Source organism: Caretta caretta, chromosome 16 (assembly GCF_965140235.1).
Source record: "Caretta caretta isolate rCarCar2 chromosome 16, rCarCar1.hap1, whole genome shotgun sequence".
Taxonomy (NCBI): Eukaryota; Metazoa; Chordata; order Testudines; family Cheloniidae; genus Caretta; species Caretta caretta.
This window is the reverse complement of record NC_134221.1, coordinates 3,290,721-3,315,424: the sequence shown is the minus strand read 5'-3', so window position 1 is coordinate 3,315,424 and position 24,704 is coordinate 3,290,721. Positions and strand designations below refer to the sequence as shown.

Here is a 24,704-nt window from a genome sequence, read left to right as displayed (position 1 = left end):
AAACTGGACACAGTACTCCAGATGAGGCCTCACCAATGTCGAACAGAGGGGAACGATCACGTCCCTCGATCTGCTCGTTATGCCCCTGCTTATACATCCCAAAATGCCATTGGCCTTCTTGGCAACAAGGGCACACTGCTGACTCCTGAAAAGAGCTCAGCAAGCAGCTCTTTGGGACAGCCCCACAGCTCGTGGCAGTGCTCAGCCCCATGCCACGGAACCCCAACACTAACTTTCCATCCCCACCTCTGTCCCTTGACCACTGTCAGAGATGCTCTTAGCCCTGAAGGGAGAAGGGGGTTTTATGTCACTAAGCAGCGACCCCTCTAGCCCGTTCAAACGTGGGGATGGTTACACAAAGGACAGGGTGAAAACAGCACCATCTTGCTCTGTCCTGTGGGTCTGCATGTCAGATCTGCAGGTTTCCCTGGCGGGGACATGTTATTTTTCCTGCTGGCCCCAAAGAGCCAGCCCAGCTACAGGAGAGTGAGCTGGAGTCAATGCTGCTCATGTAGCATCAAGAGAACCAACAGCTGAGTATAGATCTTCATTACTGAAAAAGAAACTCAGCTCTGTTCTTCACGACAGAGTGGTCAAAACACTTGAGCTCGGGGTCTGGGCTACAGCTCCCAGCTGGCACCAGTGCTGAATAAGAAGCACTCTTTCTGCCCCTGCAGACAAGGGCTGGGAAGTGTGAACCCAGACAGGGAAGGTGGGTACAGAGATGGCATGTGACGTCAGTACCCTAGAGGGCACCGAGTTATCAGAACTCTACGCCCATGGTGTCGGGGAAGGAGCCAGGGAGATTTCACTGGTTCTGGGAGACCAAGAATTAACATGGCCCAAGCCATGAGTGATAGTAAACCTTCGCCACATGCAGAGCGGAGTGGAGTTGCCGTGTGACACCCTTTATCCAGCCCAGAGACTGGATGGGGCATGTTTAACCAAGGAGACTCCTTCTGCTCTGTCTTCTTCCCATCTAGATTGTGAAACTATTTCATTGCACTGAACGGAGTGCAGTGCCACATATACACGATCCAGCAATTCCAGCCCTAGCCTCAGAACTAGGGTAAACAGGAGAACTCAGCAAAGGGGTTGTGACCCCTCAGTCTGCCTGGGAGTGAGCCATGACCCCACTGCAGAGCAATGGGGAGCTGGTGTCAGAAATGCCAAGGCAGCTTCATCTACACAGCCACATTTACACCTATAAAAATAGCCTGTGACAGACAAAGCCACGGACAAACCCGATCAGACAGAACTTGGAACTTTCCTTTATAACGCTCAGCAAGACTCTTTCCTAGCAGCCATCAATGTCAAATGTAACTAGCTTGTCTCCCTAATGCATTCCTGATAAAGACAAGGAAGGATCTGCTTAACAGTCTGCAGTGCCTTCCTTTCCACTAATGAATGGTAAATTGGACCGCTCAGCTTAGCACTTCCCCGGGACACACCAACTTGTTACAGCACTAACGTTCCAGCCATTAGCGCAAGCTGAATGCTCGCTCCCACCATGGGGCCATCCACAGTTGTGCGGATCTGCCCATACGCAGACAGAGATCATTTATACACAGATGCCGACTTGCCGAGCATTTCCATGATCGCTGCTAAAATGGCATTTGCAAAACAATCCTGACAAACCAACACACAGGAAATAACCTGACACGCACAGCCAGAGCAGCAGGCTCTGGGAGAACACAGTCAGCACATAAGCCTAACTCAGACTCTGCAATAGACATGCACTCCCCAGATGGATTCACTTTGCATTCGGATTAGGGTTAGGTTCCACAGACCTGTCTGTATCTCCGCTCCGAGCACACCTTGCAGAGTCCATTGAAGCGATTCATGATTGCAGGCTCTAAACTCGCCACTAGCCCATGGAAGTTAAATCCCTCAAAGGAGCAGGAATCCTGGTCTCCTTGTATCACAACAGCATAGAACAAGCCACAGTGAAACTGGCATGACCGCCCATGGGAACCCAGCTCTAGAGAAGAATGGCAGGAAGCCACCTTTCACCTCCCAAGCCCCTGTCTGTGCTGTATGCCGCTTTACGATAAGACAGAGGGCTTCCTGAAAACTCCAAGTGACAAGGAAGAGAGAGAGTTTTATATTAAAATTCCTGTCAACTATTCAGTATTCCCTAGTCCCTTCTCTGTTGATGTGGCTTTTGTTCCTGCTGCATTCTTCAGTGGCACAGAGCACTTTGTTATTCCAAGGTTCTCACAAACACTTTGAGGATGTGTAAGCAGCATTTCACAGGCCTCAGCTGCACAAGCTTCACTTCAGTAAAAAGACTTCTTACCCTAGTTTAAAGATATGAGAGGAAAAGTGATTCTGCTTTAGGAAAACAAGGAAGAATTTGTTTTCACAGAACAAACACGCACAATACTGCTTTGTGTTTACAGGGGGCGGGGTGGGGGGGGGGAATACGACCCAAAGCTTGGAGGTCAGTGGCACCCATGGTTTAATTTCAGAATTAAAGGCACAGCACAACTCTGAATCAAGTCAGACGTACAGCACAAAGCTGCGTGACATGGCCTCTTTGCACACTGCAGCAGCAGCTCCCAGGAATGCCGAGTCACAGGGGAACCCCTGTAGAATGCAGCTAAACAAAGCAAGAAGAAAGCTCCTTTCAGCTTCCTCCACGGGGCAGAAATGAGGCAAGGCTTCAAACCCCAGCCAAACCGAGTCCCTGGAGTCACTGTCACTGCAGCATGGTCTGGTGGCTGCCACAGAAATCCAAACACAAGTGGGTGAGGGGATTTTAACTAGCAGAGGACAACGCCGCACAAACACAAAGGGCTTGGTTTGAAGTCACTAACCAAACTGGCTCGGCAGCGTCTAGCCCTGCCAGGCTGGGGCTGCGCTGAGCAGACAGGCCAACACTCTGCCACCCCCAGTTTGCCATCTTTCAGGCCAGTGGTGACTGTCACTGTGTTCATTCTTACAGGGCATTTCCCGAAGCCCCCCATCCCTCCACCAGGCTATAAATGCTCCAGAGGGGTTGAAAATATTTACTGGCAGGAGCTCTGAATTTAAACCCTGCCTATGTGAGAGGAAGGGAGGGATAAGGGACGCTGGGTTGGTTTGTCTAGCTCAACCCTACGGTTTAAAACAAATAACTGAGAATGCAGCTGAGGGAAGCAGAGAGGCGGAATTTGGCACAGATCAATCACAGGGCCAGTTGGGCCCAGTTTCCGACGTGGGCCCTGTGTTTGTGTTGCTGTTTCCCATCCTTGCCTCTCCTATAAATCACAGAGGCCTCGGTCTCAAGCGCCCCATTCAGGTGGCAAAGGATTTAATGTAACGTCCACTGGAAAGACGTAGGGTGAAAAGGCAGCACATTCGGACAAATCAGCAGGTGTCCGCAGGAAGGGCCTCTCAGTGAAGCGTAGCACAGTCTAGTCCAGGGGTGGGCAAACTACAGCCCGGGGGCCACATCCAGCCCTTCAGACATTTTAATCTGGCCCTTGAACTCCCGCCAGGGAGTAAGGTCAGGGGCTTGCTCCACGTGGCTCCCGGAGGAAGCAGCACGCCCCCGCTCCGGCTCCTACATGTAGGGGCAGCCAAGGGGCTCCGCATGCTGCTCCTGCCCCAAGTGTCATCCCCACAGCTCCCATTGGCTGGGAATCACAGCCAATGGGAGCTGCAGCGGCAGCGCTTGCGGAAGGGGCAGTGTGCAGAGCTGCCTGGCCATGCCTCCACGTAGGAGCCGGAGAAGGGACGTGCTGCTGCTTCTGGGAGCTGCTTGAGGAAATCACCCCTTCACCCCCTCCCATGCCCCAACCCCCTACCCCAGCCCTGATTCCCCTCCTGCCCCTTGGTCCCAGCCCGGCGCACCCTCCTGCAGCCCAAACCCTCATCCCCAGCCCCACCCCAGAGCCCACACCCCCAGCTGGAGTCCCTCTCTCCCCCGCACCCCAACTCCCTGCCCCAGCCCAGAGCCACACACTGAACTCCTAATTTCTGGACCTACCACAGAGCCCACACCTCTAGCCAGAGCCCTCATCCCCTCCCGCACCCCATCACCGAATTTCATGAGCATTCATGGCCCGCCGTACAATTTCCATGTCCAAATGTGGCCCTCAGGCCAAAAAGTTTGCCCATCCCTGGCCTAGTCACACAGCTCTGGCTCCTTTGAAAGTCTTTGGAATGAATCACTCCTCTCCCTGAGCTAGAGCAAAGCCTCTCCATGGCCTCCGGGCTCTCCAGCACCACCCCACAGCACATGTGTAGGGAAGCACAGGCACATCCCCACATTGTCAGGTAGTTTCCCCATGGGGTGTACGTCGCTCTTGGCTTGTTTCCCACAGATCTCACCTGCATGGCCCAATCCACACTGCAGCTCCAGCCACTCCACAGTTTTCTAACCAGCCTGCAACTCTCTCATCTGCCCTGGTCACAAGGGGTGCGGTGCTGAGTCCACGCTGGAATCTTTGTGCCTCTTACCTACACAGGCCACGCCACCCAGCTAGGTACATACCAGTGCATTCTGGGAAATTTGGGCACCTATCCCGTAAGAAGCCAGCAGGGGACAGAGTGCCCAGGAGATGCACATACCACAGCAGTAACCGTGCATGCTGAAACATCCCACTACACAGAGAATGGAGGGAGGAGGTCCAACCAGCCCGGTTACATGGTCAGGGGTCCAGTTCACACAGCAACAAAACAGAGTGCTGACCCAGGTGCCAGAAGAGAGCCATGGGGCAGCCTAGGCCTGCAGCTGCCATGGGTCCTGGCTACTGACCATGCTGCATGAAGACACCGATTGCATCTAGAGTCACTAACTGGTTACAGAATCAGCCTATATGCTGGAGTGTGGACAGGGCCTAAATGGAGAGGAGGGCTGCAAAGGAAGCCACCATGCTGTGTTCGGACACAGCCTGCCACAGAGGAGACACAGAGGAGACACACACACTGCGCTCTCTCTCATGAAGACTTGCCCATTGTGCTTTGTTGTACAAAGCAAATGTAACTCTGGCTCGTTCTGCGTGTGAGAAACCATCCCAGGCCCACTCGTTTCATGGTCCCATTCTGACTCCCCTGCTCAGCAACCCCCTAGACTTTCCTCTCCTCCCTGCTGGCCTAGCACTAGCCCTCTCTGCCCTTTCACTGAGTCCTACTACTGTGCGGAGGAGCCACCTCCGGCACAGCTCCTGCCCTGGGATCAGCCTCCCGCTGGCCCTTCTCTCCCTCTCCTGCCCCTGCTCCCTGGGTCATTAGTGCTGTGCTGCTCCCACTGGGCTCAGCTGGCCCCGGCACACCTGTCACACCTACCTTGAGCTGCTCCATGTTCTCAGCCTCCTGGTTTCCCAGTGCAGCCCCCTGGCTCGCCAGTAGTGGCTCTAGAAGGCAACAGAAAGAGCATGTCACATAGGCTGCTCTCAGGCACTACGCAGATGCTTCTGCCTTTAACATGGTGGCATTTCCTGTGGGTGTTTGAAGACCCGGAAATTCCCTGTTGATCCACTGAGGGTGGCATGAGGGGCAGCTGCCACATGCCCTTCACACACATTGCCCTGCGACTGTGTCCCAGCCCAGACCGCACTCTGTGCAGACCACCCCCGCAGCACATCTCCTGTCCCAGGCCTGCTCCACTCCTGCAGACACTGGGCAGCCCCACAGGTTAGAGCCAGGCAGGATAGAGAACTCAGCAAGGGCCTGATCCAAAGCTCACTGGAGGCAACAGGAGGGAATCCATTGATTTCAATGGTCCCAAGGCTGGCGGATGCTGGCCCAAAGCTGGAGAGCATGTGAGATGCAGCAGCAGCAGCATGTGGTGATAGGCACAGCGAGTGGGAGAGACAGGGAGGAAAGAAGGGCTTGTGTCCCCAAGGAGGGGGAGGATGCCCCTTCTCTCTGGGTCACCCCATTTAGACCTGGCCAGGATCTCTCCTGTGTAAGTGCTAACATGGCCCCATTACCACAATGTCTGAGCTTCGCTGAGTTGGGAAATCCAGGTTGTGTAAAGACAATATGGCAGCCAGGCTGAGCCCTGGGCTGGAGGGCTGGACTCTCCACAGGAAAGCTGGGGAGCAATTGAGGTGTGATCGGTTCCTCTGCCTTCCCCCCAGTAGGGGAGGAGGAGCTGGCAGGGGTGGGGTTATCCTAGATGGAAAGGAGGAGAAGGAGCTTTATTCTGTCCTTGCTTAGCCCCTGGGAAGTGTGCAGGAGAGGAACTCCCCTCCTGCATGCTCCCTGGGCCCAGCTGAGGAGAGATGGTGTTCCCCAGTACCCACTGAACCACTCCAGCACCTAGTGACATGCATTGTGCACCGGCCGCCCTTGGTAGAAAGGGAAGCAGCTAGGAGGAGCCATGCCAAACAGCCTGGTTATCTGTAAATGAACCCCCCGCACACCCCCAGCCTACTCCTCAGATGTCTCAGAGCTCCTGCAGGCTTGCTGTCTCACTGAACCAGGCCATCCGTGTCTCCAGGGCTCCTCAGGGGACAGCACAAGGGAGGGCATCTCCCTCTCCTAAACAGATTTACCTGGGACTTTCCAGAATATCCCAATCTGCCCCTCAGAGCAAGTGCAGAGAGATGCTGCCCATCACACCTTCCTATGGATGTAGTCCCTGCTGTGACTGCAAACCATAGCACTGTCCTTAGCTACAGCAAGCCGGGCGCTGCCTCTCTCGTCCCTAGGTCATTCTCCTGCCTCCACAACAACCCAGCATTGCTGCGGGAGCCAGGCAGCCGGGAGAACATTAGTGATGGGTCAGGTGTGTGATGCTGGCAGACCAGGTGCCAGCTCATGCCATTGTCCCCATGCCTCAACCGAACACTGACAAACACCTAGCTGGAATCAGTGTTAGGATTGTTAAAACTGGTATTAGGATTATATGAATGTGCTTAGTGTTTAGACTTTACCGAACGCTTGTGAGTTGCTGCCGGCATTCATCTCATCTATAGCGTCTGTATTTCCCAGTGTAAGGTAATATGTGAGCATTTGTATTGTGAGCCTGTGACTGTGTAAATCAGGGGATAGGCAGAGACTTTAACTAGTGTGAAGGGCTGATCTCCAGCAGAAGGACTTATGTCCTGCCCAACGGGCAAGGTCCATTAACCCCAGACAGACTATTGCAGGGACATTAAAGAGGACAAAAGACTCTTTAGTTGTCCTGCTCTGCCCCCTCTCCCCAAAGATGAGTCATGCAAGTGAGTTCCTCCCATCAGCTGTGTCTGCAGCTCAGAGCACATGGGAAGAGGGGGATAAACAGAAGGAACCGATTATCTCTATGCTGCTTGGATGCTGCTTAGCCTGGGCTAGCCCTAAAGGTCATCTAGAGCTTGTTCATTATAGAAATTTCTATTACCTCATGAAACTGAAGATTGTAACTCACTTGTACATGTACATTTATCTGTTTTAACCTCATAAATAGCTCTCTTCTTTCCTTTTCCTATTCATAAATCTGTATGTAGTTTATTACAGGATTGGCTACAAGCCTTGTCTTTGGTGTGAGATCTAAGGTGCAACTTACCTGGGTAAGTGACTGGACCTTTGGGACTCGGAGTAACCTGAATATTGCTCTGATTGGTGGTGTAAGGGACCATCCATCACAAAGGCAGGCTCCCCTGGGTGGTGCGACAGGTCAGACTACCCAAGGGGACTGTCTGTGACCCTACATTTAGGCTGGGGAGTTTACACATGATAATTGGTTGGAACTCACAGCCAGGGGGGGTTCGTGGCCTGGTTCCTGCCAGTCTGCTCTGAGGTTGGTGATCACACACTTGAGTCACTGCAGGCAGCCTAGCAGAGCGGTTCAGGAGGAGCTGGGCTCAGAGCCAGGGCTGGCACCCTAGGGCAGTACTGGGGCTGTGAGGTTATTGTGCAGTGCAGAGAGCCTGGGCTGTCCGAGTGGCCCCATTAAGCACACACTCAGGGCAGCTAGCCCGTCCCACTTCTCGCTAGCTTGGTGAGAGATAACGTGTGTGTCTCCTCCAGCTGGACATCGCATCCCCGACTCACAGTGTAGCTGCACCCTGGGTGGCCTTCGGAGGGGCAGAAGTTTCCCTTTTACCCTTTCCTGGAGAAGGCCAATGCTGGATTTTGGCCCAGCAATGCTCATACACTGAGCTGGCTCAAAGGCAGTTTGGGGTCCGAGTCTCCAACATCCCGTGATAAATCATCTACTGGGGAGCAGGAAAACCATGCCGGCAGTGACCTGGCAGCACTGCTGGGAGAGCAGCACAGGGAGGCTGCCAGCCAGGCCCAACTCCACGCAGCACAGGCAGGGACGCTCTGTGGGGCCACCAGGCCACAGGCTCCTACTTGAGTCTCCCCTGGAGGCCCGCAGAGAATACCTGGAGGCCAGCTATAGGATGGACAATGGCTCTTGAAAGGCTTCAATCCACATAAGAAGTCTACATGAGGACTTTCAAGGTAGCATGTGAACAATGGCTGCTGCCTGTAAAAACTGAGTCATGCACGGACATGTGACTTGCCCAGGTGACTCCAGAATTCCATCTTGGACATGGACTTTGCACAGGAGAGAGGAGGGGGTATCCACACACAAGAGAAAGTCTATTTAAACCCCTGGGAGACCCCTCCATTTGGTCTTCAGCTGGCTCAAGAGATAGCCTCTCCACCCCCAAGGATACCTGAAAGAAACTGGAACAAAGGACAGTAACTACAGTGGGTGTGAGGGATTGCTGGATCCAGACTAGAAGGAGACTAGTCTGTAAAATGAAGCTTACTGGAATTCCTCTGAAGGTGAGGTTTTTATCTGTATTCAGTTTTCTTACTGTGTTAGACATAGACTTGTGTTTTCTATTTTATTTTGCTTGGAAATTCACTTTGTTCTGTCTGCTATTACTTGGAACCACTTAAATCCTACTTTCTGTATTTAATAAAATCACTTTTTACTTATTAATTAACCCAGAATATGTATTACTACCTGGAGAGCAAACAGCTCTGCATATCTCTCTGTCAGTGTTATAGAGGGCGAACAATTCATGAGTTTACCCTGTATAAGCTTTATACAGGGTAAAACGGATTTATTTGGGGTTTTGACTCCATTGGGAGTTGAGTATCTCAGTGTTAAAGACAGGAACACTTCTTAAGCTGCTTTCAGTTGAAGCCTACAGCTGTTAGGGAACATGGTTCAGACCTGGGTCTTGGTTTGCAGCAGGCTAGTGGGACGGGCTCAGAAGTTCAGGGCAATGAAGTCCCAAGCTGGGAGGGCAGGGAAAGCAGGGGCAGAAGCAGTCTTGGCACATCAGTTGGCAGCCCCAAGGGGGTTTCTGTGATCGAACCCATCACACCTGGCTCCACACAGTGCCAGTGGGGAGGAGGCAGGGCATGAGAACCCATGCCCCTCCCATGCTCTGCTAGCTCTTGGGACGTACCACTCCCCAGAGCATGCTGCCGAGGGGGACCCACCTCTGCTCTGCTTCAGACGCCGCGTGGCCACCTTCAGGTGCTTGGTCCTGCCCAGGTCCTCGCCAAGAAGATAGTACCAGCCGCTGACCTCCTAGGGGCAGAGAGAAGGGGTGAGAGCCGTGGAGCTCAGGCTCAGCAGGGCAGCTGCACTCCAGCCCCACAGGAGAGCGTGTCTGTGCAAAAGCTGTGAGCGCAGGGTGCTGGCTGAGCAGTGCCTGCCTGGCTGGGCAGAACACAGAGCAGGCAGGAAAGGCACCATCTACACCCAGCACACCCCAGCCCAGTGTCAGCAAAGTTGGTGGCCCTGGAGCCCTGCAGGAGAGTCCACAGTGCAGCCAGAGGTGTCAGCACCATTGATTCCCGAGGCTGAGCCAGCATGAGCACAGGGGCGTGTCCTAGAGCAGACTGGGCCCAAGCGCCCTGTGTCTGAGCTGGCTGAGCTCAGGGGGTGACGTGAGCCGGGCACTGCAGCAGAAGGGAGGGCGCCTGCCTGGCTCACTGGCGCAGGGAGTCCCAGGCAGAGGGAGCACCGTGGAAGGAGAACATGTGAGACGGGAGGAGGGATTCCTTAGAATGAAGGAGGAGCAGGATCCAGGCTGATGCAGGGCAGGACAGGACAAGAGATTGGGAACTGAGGGCATAGGGGGCAGCTGTGGTGGGGATGACAGGGCCCCACATCCCTTGGTCAGACCTCCTCTCCTCACTGGGGGATATTTCCCCACTCTGTTCCTCCCCGGCCTGCTGGTTACTGGGTCCAGGTGCAGTTTGGTGACAGGATGAGCAGATTTTCCACCTGCTCTGACTCAGGAACAGACGCAATGCTTGTGCCCAGCCACTCACGGGGCTCCAGCCATTAGCATGGAAAGGCCTCAGCTCCAGAGCACATTAGCACTGCCACAGCAAGCCCGAGATAGGGACTCGCTTGCTGTAGTTCAGACAAGGCTTCCCCACTGCCCATAGCCCCAAAGGGCCATTCCAGCAGCTGGAAATAGCTGGAGCACAGAGGCTGTCTGGCCACACACCCCTGTCCTCTAGCCATGCTGCCAGCATCAGGGGCTGGTATGGGGGTAGGGCCTGGAGCCACTGTATTTTGCCACTTCACTGTCATGCAGGGAATCTGGTAGCCAAGTGGTATTCCCAGGTGGTTTCCAGCCTCGTTATGCAAAAGGACCATATCAGAATGAGGAGCAGGCCTAGGTCACTGCTACAACTCTGTCACCAGGAAGTGCTGACCAAACGTGCTGCAGCATGGCCTACGTTAAATTAACCAGTTGTTCCAGCCCAGTCCTTCGCTGAAATGTGTCTACATTGCATGTGCCCCATGCTGGCAGTCTCAGCAAATGGCCAGTATTCTAGCCCTACCACCAGAGGGGTCATCTGCAATCCACACTGAGCGCCTTCAGCAGTGCAGGGGGGGCAAGGTCAGGGCTCTTTCACCACCTCCCATGCATGCTGCAGGCCAGGCTGGGCAGGCCATTCCGTACACAATGGACAAAGCGTTTGGTTAAAGAAGAGTCTCAAATCAGTGGGCAGGAAACTATCACTGAGAGTTTCCTGAATTACCATGCAGAACCCTGAAGACAGCTCATGCCAGCCACACGAGGGACAGCTGTGTGTTCACAGCATCAGCCTCCAGATGTGACTCTGTGACTCCAGAATGTGTGTGCGTGCACGTGTGCATTTGTGTGTGCGTACCTGCCTCCTGCCTCTACCCATACAGTTTGCAAGTCACAATTAGCCTCTGGAACTCATTGCCACAGCCTAGCAAGATTCAAAAAAAAGATTGGACATTGATATGGATCAAAGAACCAGAGTCACAATAGTAACTATTAAAGACTAAAACATGAGTTTTAGAGGGGACATGAGCAAGCATATTTCAAGGCATGAGCAAGCAGATTAATAGATTCACAGATGTTAAGACCAGACATGATCATCCAGTCTGATCTCTTGAGTAGCACAGGCCAGAGAATCTCGCCCAGGAATTCCTGCATCAAACTCATCCCTTCCAGTGGGGCTAGAGCACAAAGACATATCCAGTCTTAGTTTAAAGATGCCAAGAGACGCACAATCCATCACATCCCTTGGCAAGGTTTTTCCAGTGATGAAGTACCCTCTGTGTTCAAAATGTACACCTCACTTCTAGTTTGAATTCATCTGGCTTCAGCTTCCAGCCACTGGATCTTGTTCTGCCTTTGTCTGCTACATTAGATCTAGATTAAATCTGCTTTCAGAAATCTTCTCCCTGTACAGGGACTTAGAGACTGTGATCAAGTCACCTCTGAACCTTCCTTTAATAGATTGAGCTTGTTTGGTCTCTTGCTACAAGGCTTCAGACCCTTCTTGTAGCTCTTTTCTGAACCCTTTGGATTTCTCAATGCCCTGTCTGAAGTGTGAACCCCAGCCCTGGACACCGACACCAGGAATCAGTCTCTAACTGAGGGGGTTCAGATGACATTTCCTTGTGGTCAGGTTATTCCAGAGCCACCTGTTGCAGGATTCTTGCACCTTGCTGGTGCTGGCCACTGTCAGTGACAGGACGTGGGGCTGGATGGATCTCAGCCTGATCCAGTCTGGTAGCTTCTGGGTTGCCTGTGTTTCTCAGGACCCAGAAGTGGGGATCTGTGGAAGCCATTTACTTTAGCAGAATTACTGGTTTATTTGAGGAAGAAAACCCCAGTTGACTTTAAAGCTGTATTACCAAGAAAGTGACAACAGGTGGCAGCACTGGCTTGACAGAATCCCCCTGTCCCCCTAGGCGTGGATGGAGTGGGCAATGATGGGAAAGGCAGGCACTGGCCCAGCCATTCATGTATTTTCTCCAAGACACTGAATGACAAAATGCAGCAGCTGCGAGAGGGGCAGCAGGCGCCTACCCCCATCTGGTAACAGGATTAGTGTGAGTGCATTCCCACCAGCAGGGGCCAGAGCCGGCATGGGCATCACTGGCTGGGAAGTGTGGGTTAGTGGCACAGTAACTCTGCAGTACCATGCCCTGATGCAGCCATGCTAGCCCTGACTTAGCCCGAAGGATAGGGAGCAGCTAACAGCCAGGACAGCCAGGGATGGGGAGTCGAAGGGGACAAGAGGGGGGATCGAACACGGAATGGCTCAGATCCGAGGCCGGTCTAGCCCAGTGTCCTGTCCCACAGCAGTAGATGGGAGACAATCTGCTCCCAGGAAGGTGGCAGCCTGGTCTCTAGTTAGGGATTGGGTTAAACACGGAAACAGGATGGTTTATCCCCCTTGTTCCAATACTCTGCTTTTCACATTAACTGTTAGCTAGAGACTGGGCTCTCCCAACTGGGGACACCAGCCCCATGGAGCTCCGCTCCCTCTCCTCCCCAGTCTGCACAATGCTGCACCCTCAGCCGGGCTCGGAAGGCTCCTTCCCCCAGCTTCCATGCCCTGCTGTAAGCACGTCACTGGAACCAGCGACTCACACACCTGATGCCCACCTGCCCCACTCTGACTAGCCACGGTGCCCCATTCACTCTGCCCCTCGCCCTCCCTGTTCCCCACAGCTAGGCACCTCAAACCAGTGCCACTCTTGGAAACAGAATTCTCACCCTCACTTTCCTCACCTGTAAAATGGGGCTCCATGAGTGGTAAGTTCAACACCCTGACCTCTGCAGAGCCCTTGGGGACCGAGGGGCAGAACGCACAGTGGAAGTGTTATTGTGTTGGGTTTCAGAGAGTTAAACCAATGCCTCAGTTGGACACCTGGCCTCAGACATGGCTACAGAGCAGAGGAAGTGTCCGGAATGGCTTATGCCACTGAGCAAACAGGCTGCCACCGTTAGCGCTCCACACCTACCACACCCCAGTGGAGCAGTGTCCTCTGCATGCTGATGGCACAGCAGCCTGGAGGGCGGCAGGAGGGCGCCCGCTGGGCCCAGCATGAGGGAGCTGGGAGACACTGAAGTACAGTTCCCCCATCTGGTCAACAGCTACACACAGTCCACAGGGCCCCAGGCTGACGACCAGCCTTGACCACTGAGCTGCGTCCATTGTCCAGAACTGGTGGTCAACTGCCAAGGCCAGCACCATCTCTGGGCTACCCCCTGGGCTGAACCATGCTTGGGTGTTGGCAGAAGGGTCCGGGGACTCCAGGTCCTGGGAGAGGGGCTGGCCCTTTCCGCATGCCTGGGACAAGGCTCGAAGACGGCAGCCTCAGCAAAGGGCTGGGAAGGAGCTTTCGCCAGCTGGAAGAGGCCAGACCCCCAGGGGGCAGGTCATAGTGTTCCTGGGGCCTCCAGGATGTGGGGAGACAGGCATTGCTCTCCCCACCATCGCCAGTGTGGGGCAGGTCTGGCCAGGGTGAACAGTCACTGATCTGCAGATCAGATGGGAAATGTGGGCCCCCAGGAAGCACAAAGGCAGCAGGATGCCCCAGGCCGGCCACAATAGGGAGGAGCCCAGGGTTTGGGGTGCTTCAGGAAGGGAAAGCAGAGCATCTCTTCTCCCCGGGTGCCGCACACAGCCCCGTTCTGGGCAGGATGGGCAGCACTTGCATTCACCAGCCACAGGCCAGTGTGCAGCCTGGCACTCCACCCTGGGGCTGGTGGGCCACCCAGCCAGGCCTCACAGAAACAAGGCGGGCGGCCTTGTGCAGCCTTGAACCTGGACTGGCATTTGGCCAGAGCGGCCTGTCCTCAGTGCCAGCAAGCGGCAGATGGGGTCCCTGTCAGACGATGGCCTGTGCCTCCAACTTGAGCAGGCACCACTGGCTGAGAGAGTCACCACGATGCCCTCACTCCCCTGGCCCTCCGGCTCCCCACCTCAGCAGCCTCATGGCGCTCTCCTCGGTTGAGAGGGAAGGGAGGCGCCTGCAGGGCAGGGAGGCCGCTGTCAGGACTCCTCTGCCTTCCCTGCAGCTCCAGACCAAAGACAGCAGCTCCCTCTGCCCTCTGCAGAGCTGGGTACGTGCTCACCACACTGTTAGAAATGCTCTCTCCACTGGAAAACTACCTCCAGCTGTCACTTCCAATCTGCTCTCCTGCCAGCCTCCCGGAGAGGCCCTGGCACCCTCGCTCCCAGCCCCAGGGCACTTCACCACGAGGCTCTGCCAAGGGCACTGCACCTCGGACGGGAGGACGTCGCCTCCTCCCATCTGGCGCATAGGAAGGGCCCGAACCCAATGTGTGCTCCATACCCACAAGGGACTGTACCTTGTCTGGGGTCAGGAGCGACTTCACACCAAAACTCATACAGCCGATTAGCTGGCTCTGTCTAGAGAAGGATTCAGAGAGCAGGGTTAATGTCTCCCCTTAAACCCTCCTTAACCCAGAGACCCAGGAGCAGCTTCCCCACCAGCATGGCTCCCGTGCCTTCCCTCCGCCAGGAGGGCCTGGCTCCTGCAGGAATGATGTTAGCACAGGGCTAAGGAGACACAGAGCTACATACCTTCTCTTCCCCAGACACACACCCTCTGGGCTTTCTGTCCTCTCCCTGAGGGCAGGGCTTTGCAGGCAGCAGGAGCCCCCACTGCACTGATCTCGCCAGGTAACCCTGCACTTCGGTCCAGCCCCTCCTGCGTTTTCTCCACTCCGATCATGGTGTCACTCCAAGGATGGCCGTGGCTGGAATCCCACCCCAGACAGCCATGTCTCTGCCATGAGACTGGCACAGAGGGGCAGGGGCTTGGAGGTTAGTTAGTTAGTTAGTTAGTTAGTTGAAAAAGCCAACGATCCTCTGGAGCCAGGCTGGACACCTGTTGGACATTTGCTGTGGAGACGGAGGCAGCTCTGCGTGCCTGGGCATCCGTCCCTGCACAGCAGAAGGGCCCTGGAGAGCCCACCTGGTATACCGGCTTTGGCACTAAGTGAATTTGCTCAGAGACCAAAGCTCTCCCAGCCATTTACATCTCTGGCATTTGCTGACAGCTGCCACACAGGCACCTGAGACCATGCTGAACACCTGGACTGGTTGCACCCATGGCCAGCACAACTCAAAACAGGCTGCCCATGTGCCATTCTTTCTTATGAAGCTGCATGCAGCATCTGGGGTGGGCCATGAGCCATTCATGGGCTACCACCAGGCACTGGTGTGAGCAGACGCTGTACAGGCTTCCCCTAGGCTAACTGACCTCTCAGCAACATTACCCACAAGCCCCTGCAAAATGCTCCCCTGGCCCCAGCAGAGTCTGCTCTTGGAACAGGAGTTTGCTTCAGTGTCAGCCCAGCAGCAGCCCCAGACAGCCCTAGGTCACGGCCAGAGACCAGTCAGCATCCACAGCTTCCCAGCAGCACTCGGGGCCCAGCATGCGACAGAGAGCACCCTGAGCAGAAGTGTGTGCCCTCTGGGGAGAAGCAGAGGCCGGGTGTGCAGACGTGCTTCACCCACCCCTCACAAAGGGGCTCACTCTGGTGCCAATGCTGCTTAGATCAAGCAGCCACATCATGCCCTCGCTCTACCACGTGACACCCACTGACGCCAGGCTGGGCCACGTGACCGAGGTTCCGAAGGAACTCACATGGAAGTGGCCAGAGCAGATGGTATTTTTATCCCTTCTCCAGCCTTTCCAAACCTCAGTAAAGAGATGGCTCAGTGGCATTCCAACCCCAGCCCCGTCCTGGCAGTGGCTTTACCTGGAATTTCTCTCTTGGTTCCAGACTGTAACCAGAAGACGCTTTTGTTCATCTTCTTCTTGAACTGGGCTGTAACAGAAGCCAAAAAGGACAGGTTGAGAGCACCCAACGCCACCAGGAACACGCACCAGGGGTGCGTTTGGTGTGTCTTTAATGCTCCAGTGACGCCCTAGCCCCCACTCCCTGCCCCACTGATTCCTACATGAAGCTTCCCAGCAATTGCCATAAATGGCACTCTTTTCAAATGAGCTATTGTGCACTAATTTACTAAAATTAAGGGGACTGCAAGCTCCAATCCATGTTTATTACATCAAGAAGAACTTGAGGACCATGCTGCTTGCGTGGTTAAACAAAGAAGACATTTGTTATTGACAAGCTGTTGCAAGGGGAGGTGAACTCTCCTGGGCAGGTGCTGAAACACAGCTCAGGGTGTTTAAGGATAGACACATGTTAAACATTAAAGGAACAACACCACAAAAACACGATCATTCATGTTCCTAAATAATCACTCTGTGCCAGACTAAATATTTCATGAGTACAGAGATCCAACAGAGGCAGGTCTGCTAGAAATAATGAACTCCACCAAAACGCTGCAAGCCACCAGCCCCCTTCCCATGCAAGGACATGCTAGAGCTTTGGGAAATCCTTTTACCTTCCTTGTTCATACTGATCCACCAGATCGTGGCAGGCTCAGGGTCTAGGAAATGGAATGTTTTCCCCGACTCCATATGGATGCACAGAAGCTACCAAATAAGAAACTCCAAATGTGCAGGAGTATTGCTGTCACGCTCTATAGTCACAGCTTTGTGAGCTTCAGCAAAGCTCTGTTCAAAAGTTCAAGGCATTTCAGCTACAAGAAACAGCAAAATAATGTCTGTCACTCTTCATTTTGGTACAAAACCTCATCATGCGTGAGGCATGTTTATTGAAGCTAATAGTGTAAGAATAAACAGGGGATCTTGGGCAGGAGAAGCTAAGGCAGCATTTGCCACAGTTCAGATTCTCTTCCAGCTCCATTCCGAACACATGCCCCACTTGGAACACAACCCAGCGGAAGGACAGGATGGTGCTGCCTCGGACCCTGCATACTCACAAGAGAAAGTGCTCATGGAAGATGGGATTTTTGCTGTCTGGAACAGTCTTGGTTTTTTGCCTGCATTTCCGATCAGTATCTGGTACTACAGACATCTTGATGTAGAGAAACAAACGGCGCATTAGCCATCTTTAAGCAAATACGAACTCGCTACAGACCCAGCAATTGTCTAGTGCTTAGATCATCAGAAGGCCCACCAGTCAGCTTTATGGATGGCTAGGTCTCAAAGATGTAGTTTGTGCTAGCCAGGTTTTTAGGTCTCTTTGCACTGACCAGGTCTAGCCACAACATTACAAAGCTCCTTTGGGCAATGTGAAAAGGAGAAATTCTTCCTTAGCAATTCAGAGAATTCAGTGTTTGATTTGCGCAAATATTCCTAGCCAGTCTCTGGCCATGTAAAGACAGATACACACACACACACACACACACACAGGGGTCTGAGACCTGCTGTGGGAGAACGCTTAGTCCATTGCATGACACATATTTTCGGTTAGAATCAGAGGCAGTAGAGATGGAAATGACCTACTAAGGTGCTATCAATTTAACCAGGATTGCTCAGCCCTGTGCCCTACAGTGCAGTTACTGGAGTTTCTCTAATGCTGACCATCCATTATCATCCCTTTCCTCAGTCTGCATGATAGCATTGGCTTGCAAAAAAAGATGAGCGCAGACAGCCACAGGCAGAGCTTTCCCCTCTAGCTCCCACGTTCTCTGCCAGTAATGACTCTGTGACAACAAATTCTCCATCAGAGGGTGCCATAGCCCCGAAGTGCAGTTAGCACAGTGATGCACCCAGCACCTTGCAAAAGACTGGCTGTCTTAGCTCACCTGGTGCAGGAAAGTTACTCAGCAGCCCGTAAATACAGGGATGGGAGTGGGGGAGTTCAGGACAAATGGGCAGGCACAATGCTAAGGTTCTGCCTCAGTTTCTGTGGAGCCCCAGACGAGGAACAGAGAGAAGATGGGAGCCCAGCTGCATGCCTGGAGGAATTCACCCCAAAACCAGAAGGGTTACAAAGTGGTCACATCCTCATCCCCAGCTGAACCCAAAGCCCCTGGAGCAGCAAGAGAACCCACCTTCACATAGGAGTCGCATGTCCTGTACTCTTTTCCCATCAGGCCTTTTGCTTCCATAACTGGAAAGAAAATGAAACATGGTTGAAAAGAGATAAGCAAGGCATCTTCCCACAGCACTGTGCTCATGCCCTGGTGCCGGGCACTGAAAGCAGGGCTCCTCCTTTTCACGTCTGACTGGCAGGATTAACCCAGAGCTGGCTTATAGAACATGGGCTGGCAACCTCCGCGCCCGGCAGGCTCCTTGCACGTGCACCTCCCTGCCCCTGAGGGCTTGTGGGGCACAAGGGGGATTGCAGAGAGAAATCGTGGAGGGTTCTATTTTGAAGTAAAACTGTCCTATGAATACGTGCGTCTGCGGCGGAGCTTGGAGCAGATGCAGCCCAGCATCCAGCTGACAAATTGCATTTCACCCACCTGACTTCACACAACACTGGGGCAACTGGCGCCATGCCCCGGGCCAAATGTATCATCAAGTTACACAGCAAAGGCCAGAGCTCCATCTCTGCCCCGCCTATGCGAAGCCAGCCTCCCTGCACTGACTGCAGTGGCAAGGCACCTTTCTTTCTAGCCATGCGAGTGAAATGAGAATCTGGCCCCAGCACACAGAGATGGTAACGAGACTGTTCTGTACGTGATGCGCTGTCAGAGCTGTGCACAGCCAGGAGCTGCCATTCAGAACACGGCCTGCTATCATACAGCAGGAGCTTTGCATCTGCCAAGGGGAGGCCTGGGTTCGTCTAGGTCAGGATCAGGCTGTCACAAACAGCACAGGAGCAAAGGGCTTGCAGTAAGAGCCCTCTGTTTGCTCAAACTCCGAGTTTTCCACTACAATATTTGGGGCTGACGCTTTCCCAGATGTGAAGGCCAGGAGGGACCATGACGATCATCCCATCTAACCTGCATAGCACAGGCCAGAGAATCTCCCCCAGGGATTCCTGGTTATGCTAGAGCAGATCTCTCTGAAAGAGACACCCACCTTGGTTTAAAGACTTCAAGGGGTGGAGAAAACACCCCATCCTGAGGTGAGTTGTTTCAAAGGTTAATCACCTCCTCTGGTAAAACACCTGCCTTATTTGTAGTTTGAATTTACCCAGCTTCAGCTTCCAGCCACTGGGTCTCGTTCTGTGTCTGCTGCTTAAAGAGCTCTCTAGTCTCAGAAAGCTTCTCCCCCCATGGGGATTTATGCATTGGGGTCACATCACACGCAAACCTCCTCTTGATTAACCACACAGATTGAGCTACTTTAGCCTCTCACTGTCAGTCGGGTTTCCGGACCTCAAATCATCCTTGCAGCTCTTTTCAGAGCCTTTTCCCATTTGTTACCATCCGTTTTGAAGTGTGAAGCAAGGACCCAGTAACAGACTCACTCCAGGCCAGCCCCCAGTCAAATAAAACATCGGGTTAAAGTTTGTGCCAGACGCTTGCAGCCATTTTTAGGGTCAGAACAAGTCCAAACCATCCCTTCTCCTTTGTTCTGTAAACCCTAACTCCACCCTTGGAAGGAGGCTGGACACCGGCCCTGCGCTGAGGCAGGGAATGCCAGCCTGGAAAAGGATGAGGAGCACTGACCCAGCCCACTCTTATGAGCTGGGTCATGCAGCACCTTTGCTAGGGCCAGCACCAGCTAGAAGCAATGGAGCTTCGTCCTGGCCCCTTGGGGAGCCAGTTCTCCTAACAGATACAACTCACACTGGCTAGGTACCCAGGCTACACTTCCTCTCTCATCAGTGCCCAGTCCACTGTAGCTCTGGGATTCCCCAGCCCCACTCCATCCCAACACAGCCCTGGGCTGCTGCATGTTGGGATTCCATGGGTCACGGCTGGCTCAGGCAGTTCCCAGTCACTGCTCCCCAGCTCCCCTACTTGTCCTGCCATCGAGGGCAGCTTCTCCTTGGGCACAGAGATACCTTCTGCAGAACATGTTGTGTTTCCTGGCTCCATTTGCTACCATTGAGACTGCTGCATAGCTCAGCCACCCGCACAGATGCACAGCGCCTGCCCACAAAGCTAGGAAGCTGAAGCACAGAAAGGCCAGAATTTATTGCCCCTATTTTGCAGATGGGGATCTGAGACAAAGAGTGGTTCAGTGGCTCCCCAAAGCACACACAATGAGTCCGTGGCATGAACAAGACTGAGCCCGTTGTCCTGAGACCCAAACTAGCCCCTTTGCCACTAGACCATCCATCCTCCTGTCTGCTACCAGGAGCACCCATGTTCCAGTGTGCCGGACCCTGGCCCTCCTGCCGGGTCTGCTCGACTTGCACGGTCATGTTCAGATGAGTGGGCATGTCTCTGTGTGTGCTATTAACTGCCCCAGGCCTCCCCTAAGGCTCTGAGGAGGCCCCAGCTAGCCAAAAGCCAGTTACCATCACAGAAAAGAAGAAGGATTGGTTCTCCTGGTTCTTTCCCTGGCCCGTCTTTCTCTTCTGCTCTTCAGAAATTAAATGTAAAAGTTAAATGCATTGCCACACAAGGGGAGCGAAGCTCAAGACCACACAAGGTCAGGAAACGCAGCAGGCCAAAGGAGATAAGTTAGGCCAAAATGTGACCTTTTGGCTGTTTATGAGACACAGAGAGCCTGTCACTTGCTGCAGAACACAAAGCTTTGGGGCTTAGATAAGACACTCGAGCCTTGCCTCCCCCAGAAACCAAGCTGCTGGACTCCCCACAGGGGTAACAGGGCAATGCACTCATCAAAGCTCCCAGTACACATGTCTGAGACCTCCAGTGCCACCTGCAAAGGCCAAAATTGCCATTCCTGACATTGCTAAGGTAAAAAGGCCATTTGTGACAAATCTTTCTGTCCTTCTTTATGCCGCATGATGAAGCATCAGTGGCACAAGCCCAGCTTTCTGCAGGTCACCTTTAAGGAGGGGGGCAGGATAGCTCAGTGGTTTGAGCATTGGCCTGCTAAACCCAGGGTTGTGAGTTCAATCCTTCAGGGGGCCATTTAGGGATCTGGGGCAAAAATTGGGGATTGGTCCTGCTTTGAGCAGGGGGTTGGAGTGGATGACCTCCTGAGGTCCCTTCCAACCCTGATATTCTGTGATTCTACACCAACCTGCACTTGGCCCCAGGCTTCTGGGAGCAGTTGCTTCCCTGGGTAATGTGAGGGGCTTTAGACATTGCTGTTTGTGTCTGAACATGTATCCAGCAGAAGTAAAAGCCAGGTGAGCTCACATCACTGCAGAGGCTCCAACCCCTGCATCTCTCAGTCACTGGGGACATCACTGTGTATTTAATTTGATGGGGCTTTGTTTACTAAGGTTTTTAGGCATCTAATCATGCAGGCAGGTGCCCACTGGGATTTTCCAAAGTGCCCACACAGGTGAGGCACCTCCCTCCTGTTGAAAGTCCAGGTGTCCAGCCTTAGGGACTTCAGCCAACCACAGGTGAGTTCAGGCTGACCCATGGCGCTATGCACCAGCAGCAGCTGCCATAGGCTCCAGTGGTTACAAACAAGGACTCCATTATCACACCCTGGGCACTGCAAGCTCCTGTGCTGCTGAGCCAGACTGCTGGGCATTGTGGGAAATCAACCCCAGCAATGGGGCCTGGAGGGGGTGACAGGAGGGATCCCCATGTTGTGCTCAGGAGCCAGCTGAGGGCCACTCAGAGTCACTGTTACTGGAGATTTGTCCTGTGCCTGCTAAAGTGCTCGGTGCAGCCCGGTGAAAAGCTCAGCCTGCCCCCAGGGCCGTCCTTAGCCAGAGGCAGACTAGGCAGCCGCCTGGGGCACCACTCTGCCTAGGGCACCACTGTGCTGGGGGTCCGGACAGCCAGGAAGCAGTGCAGCGTGTAAGAGCAGGGCTGCTGGGTCCTAGAGAGACCTGGAGGGGGGAGATTGGCTGCTGGGGGCTCTGGGAAGGGGACGGGGTAGGGGTGGGGAAGGAGGAACTCACCTGTGAGTGTGACTCTCTCCCCCGGCGTGAGGTGAGGCAGGCTTAGCGGCTGCAGTACCCTTTGTTGCCCCCCATAACGTCCATTCTTCTCCCCCCCTCCACAGAGCACCCCCCCATGGAGCACCCCTCTCTCCCCCTTCCCCTCCAGCAGGGCTGGATTGGGCTGGGGGGGGGGGGGGGGGCCTGACTGGCTGCGTGCTGAGGAATGAAAGTGAAAGTGACTCACTTCCTCGCGCCCCCAGGATTGGAATGGTCACAGGCAGCTGGCTGGGCCAGATAGCATGTGTGAACAATCAGGATGGGGGCTGGGTAGGATGACCAGATGTCCCACTTTTATAGGGACAGTCCCAATTTTGGGGTCTTTTTCTTATATAGGCTCCTATTACTCTCCACCCCCTGTCCTGATTTCTCACACTTGCTGTCTGATCACCCGAGGTGGGGGTAATTGGTGCCTATGTAAGACAAAGCCCCAAATATCGGGACTGGCCTTATAAAATCAGGGCATCTGGTCACCCTAGTGGGGGAGCGCGTCTCTCCCCCCAGCAGGCAATGATCCATCTCATCCAGGGGGAGCTGCGCAGGGCAGGATGAGCTGCTGTGGCTCCGTGGGTGCCCTGTCCCTGAGATCAGATGCTGTGCTAACTTCACCATGGTCCGTTGGGCTGGCAGTGGTGCCCAGTGGTGTGTGATCGGACCTGAGGGTTTGCTGCTGCTGTTGCCACGCGGCACCCCAAGGGGTGGATTTTGGGGTACTGCAGTTTTCCACCTATCTCCTCCTCTACTGCAGCTGTTGGACCAGCAGGCTGGGGGGTGAGTGAGCCAAGCATGAAAGCAGGACTGTGTTGCCATTTAGATTGTCATTTAACAACTTTGTTTGCCAAAAATGCTTGCTAACAATCCTGAATCCAATTTCAATATTTTTTTTAAAAGATCAATATCTTAGCCAAAAACAGAATATTAAGTTGTCTCACAATTATGTGTGACAAGTTTGGTTTGGGGCAGGGAGTGGGCCAGTTTTCATCAGAGAAACAAAAAACGTTGACTGGCTTTCCTATAGCCCTGTTACTGCTAAATAGAGCCCTCCAACAACTGGAATATGCTCATCTCCTGACTTGTGTACAGAGTGACCATATGTTGTACGAAGATTCTCTTGCTTTTTTTCCCAGTGAGTCAGGATAACTTTTGCCAGCCCAGAGGTTGTCTTGTGTTTTGTCCAACTTTCATAAAGTAAATACACGGTTAATATGAGTTAAAAAGGCCAGGGACACTTCCTTGTGAAGAATCTGTGCAGCAGGTCATGCTAGAGCTGTGAAAATGTCAGTTTTTGATGGAACTTTAGAGGCGGTGATTGATCATGTATTTCTGGCCGGACCCAAAATGCGCTGCGATTGCTAATGTCTTTCCAAACAAAAACAAGGCACAATAGGACTCCGGTAGCATTTCTGTGCTGCCTTAACCTAGATGAGATGATTCTGTGCTGACTTCATTTTGGTCACTTTGTGCTTTACCTAGGAGTAAAACTAGGGTTATATTTTGCCACTGCTTGGAAACCCAGCTTATTAAACTGGATAATGCCATTGATCTAGTTACAGTGTAAGGTTGATAGAGAGTTGTAACTAACATTAAGCCCACTATACATATAAAACTAAAAAGTGGCTTTGTAAAAATGACATGAGTTTCCAACTCTACTGTGTCTCAGTCAGGGCAGAGCGCCTTATGAGGTGTCTTCACACCTGCTCAAGGTCACAGACTCACGACCATCCTATATTAGTTATTTTAAATAATATTTCTGATAATCTGATCATTTAAACAATTATTTCTTTAAAAAACACCCTTATAAATTATGTCATATTGAAAACAACTTTCCGGATCACAAAAAAGAAAACGGAAAGATGAAATAGGATTAGATGTACAAGCACAGAAGGGTTCTATACTTAAGTTTGTACATCATGAAAACAAACAAAGTTGATCAAGATCATCATGTAACTGCCGAAGAAAATTTTTATGCAGACAAAGCTCAAGAAACGCAACAACACACACAACAATCATTTGAAACAGATGCAGACACAAAACAAGAAATTACAACAGTTGAAACTGTACTAGCATGGGATATAGATGACATTGGCACATGGCCGCAATCTTTAAACAACGAATTCCGTGCCATTATACTTGAGAAAGGCCCTGGGAGAATAAAAGCTGTTGAATATCCTAAAGACATTAGAGGTAGGAAATTCACAGAGAACAATTACTACAAAAGACTTTCTAATGGTGAAATTGTCAACAGACGGTGGCTTGTGTACTCTAAATGCAAGGATGCTATATTTTGTTTCCCATGCAAGCTTTTCAATAGTTGCAACTTTAAGATAGCAACCATGGGTATTAATGATTGGAAAAATCTTAGTCACATATTACCGCAACATGAAAAGGCACAACACCACACTGAAAGTATGCACAAATGGTGTGAGCTGAGTGTAAGGTTAAAAAATCAGACAACTCTTGATGCCCAAAATCAAAGATTGCTAGAGTCAGAGAAGCAGCATTGGCATCGTGTTCTTGAACGTCTATTATCTATTGTTGAATATCTATCAACAAACAATCTTGCTTTTAGAGGAAGCGTTGAGAAATTATTCCAGCCCAAAAATGGCAATTTTTTGGGCCTTGTAC

At 52.8% G+C, this 24,704-nt stretch overlaps 1 protein-coding gene across 8 annotated transcripts in view; it reads right to left on the bottom strand.

Moving 5' to 3' along the window:
• The window catches only part of RGS3 (regulator of G protein signaling 3), a 239,211-nt gene that overhangs the window by 152,213 nt on the left and 62,294 nt on the right, over nt 1–24,704 (bottom strand). For 5 of the 8 annotated variants that reach the window (XR_012665250.1, XM_075120455.1, XM_075120453.1 and 2 more), the window contains 6 exons: nt 18,139–18,197; nt 17,062–17,156; nt 15,969–16,037; nt 14,550–14,610; nt 9,382–9,472; nt 5,275–5,342 (listed from right to left, as the gene is read on the bottom strand). Coding sequence is in view for 7 of the 8 variants with exons in the window: in XM_075120455.1 (XP_074976556.1) it covers nt 5,275–5,342; nt 9,382–9,472; nt 14,550–14,610; nt 15,969–16,037; nt 17,062–17,156; nt 18,139–18,197 (443 nt within the window). In the remaining variant the exon portion in view is untranslated. Of the gene's footprint in view, nt 1–1,790; nt 1,977–5,274; nt 5,343–9,381; nt 9,473–14,549; nt 14,611–15,968; nt 16,038–16,620; nt 16,808–17,061; nt 17,157–18,138; nt 18,198–22,040; nt 22,128–24,704 lie in introns of those variants that run through there. The other 3 variants (XM_075120457.1, XM_075120458.1, XM_075120459.1) reach the window with 3 other exon arrangements.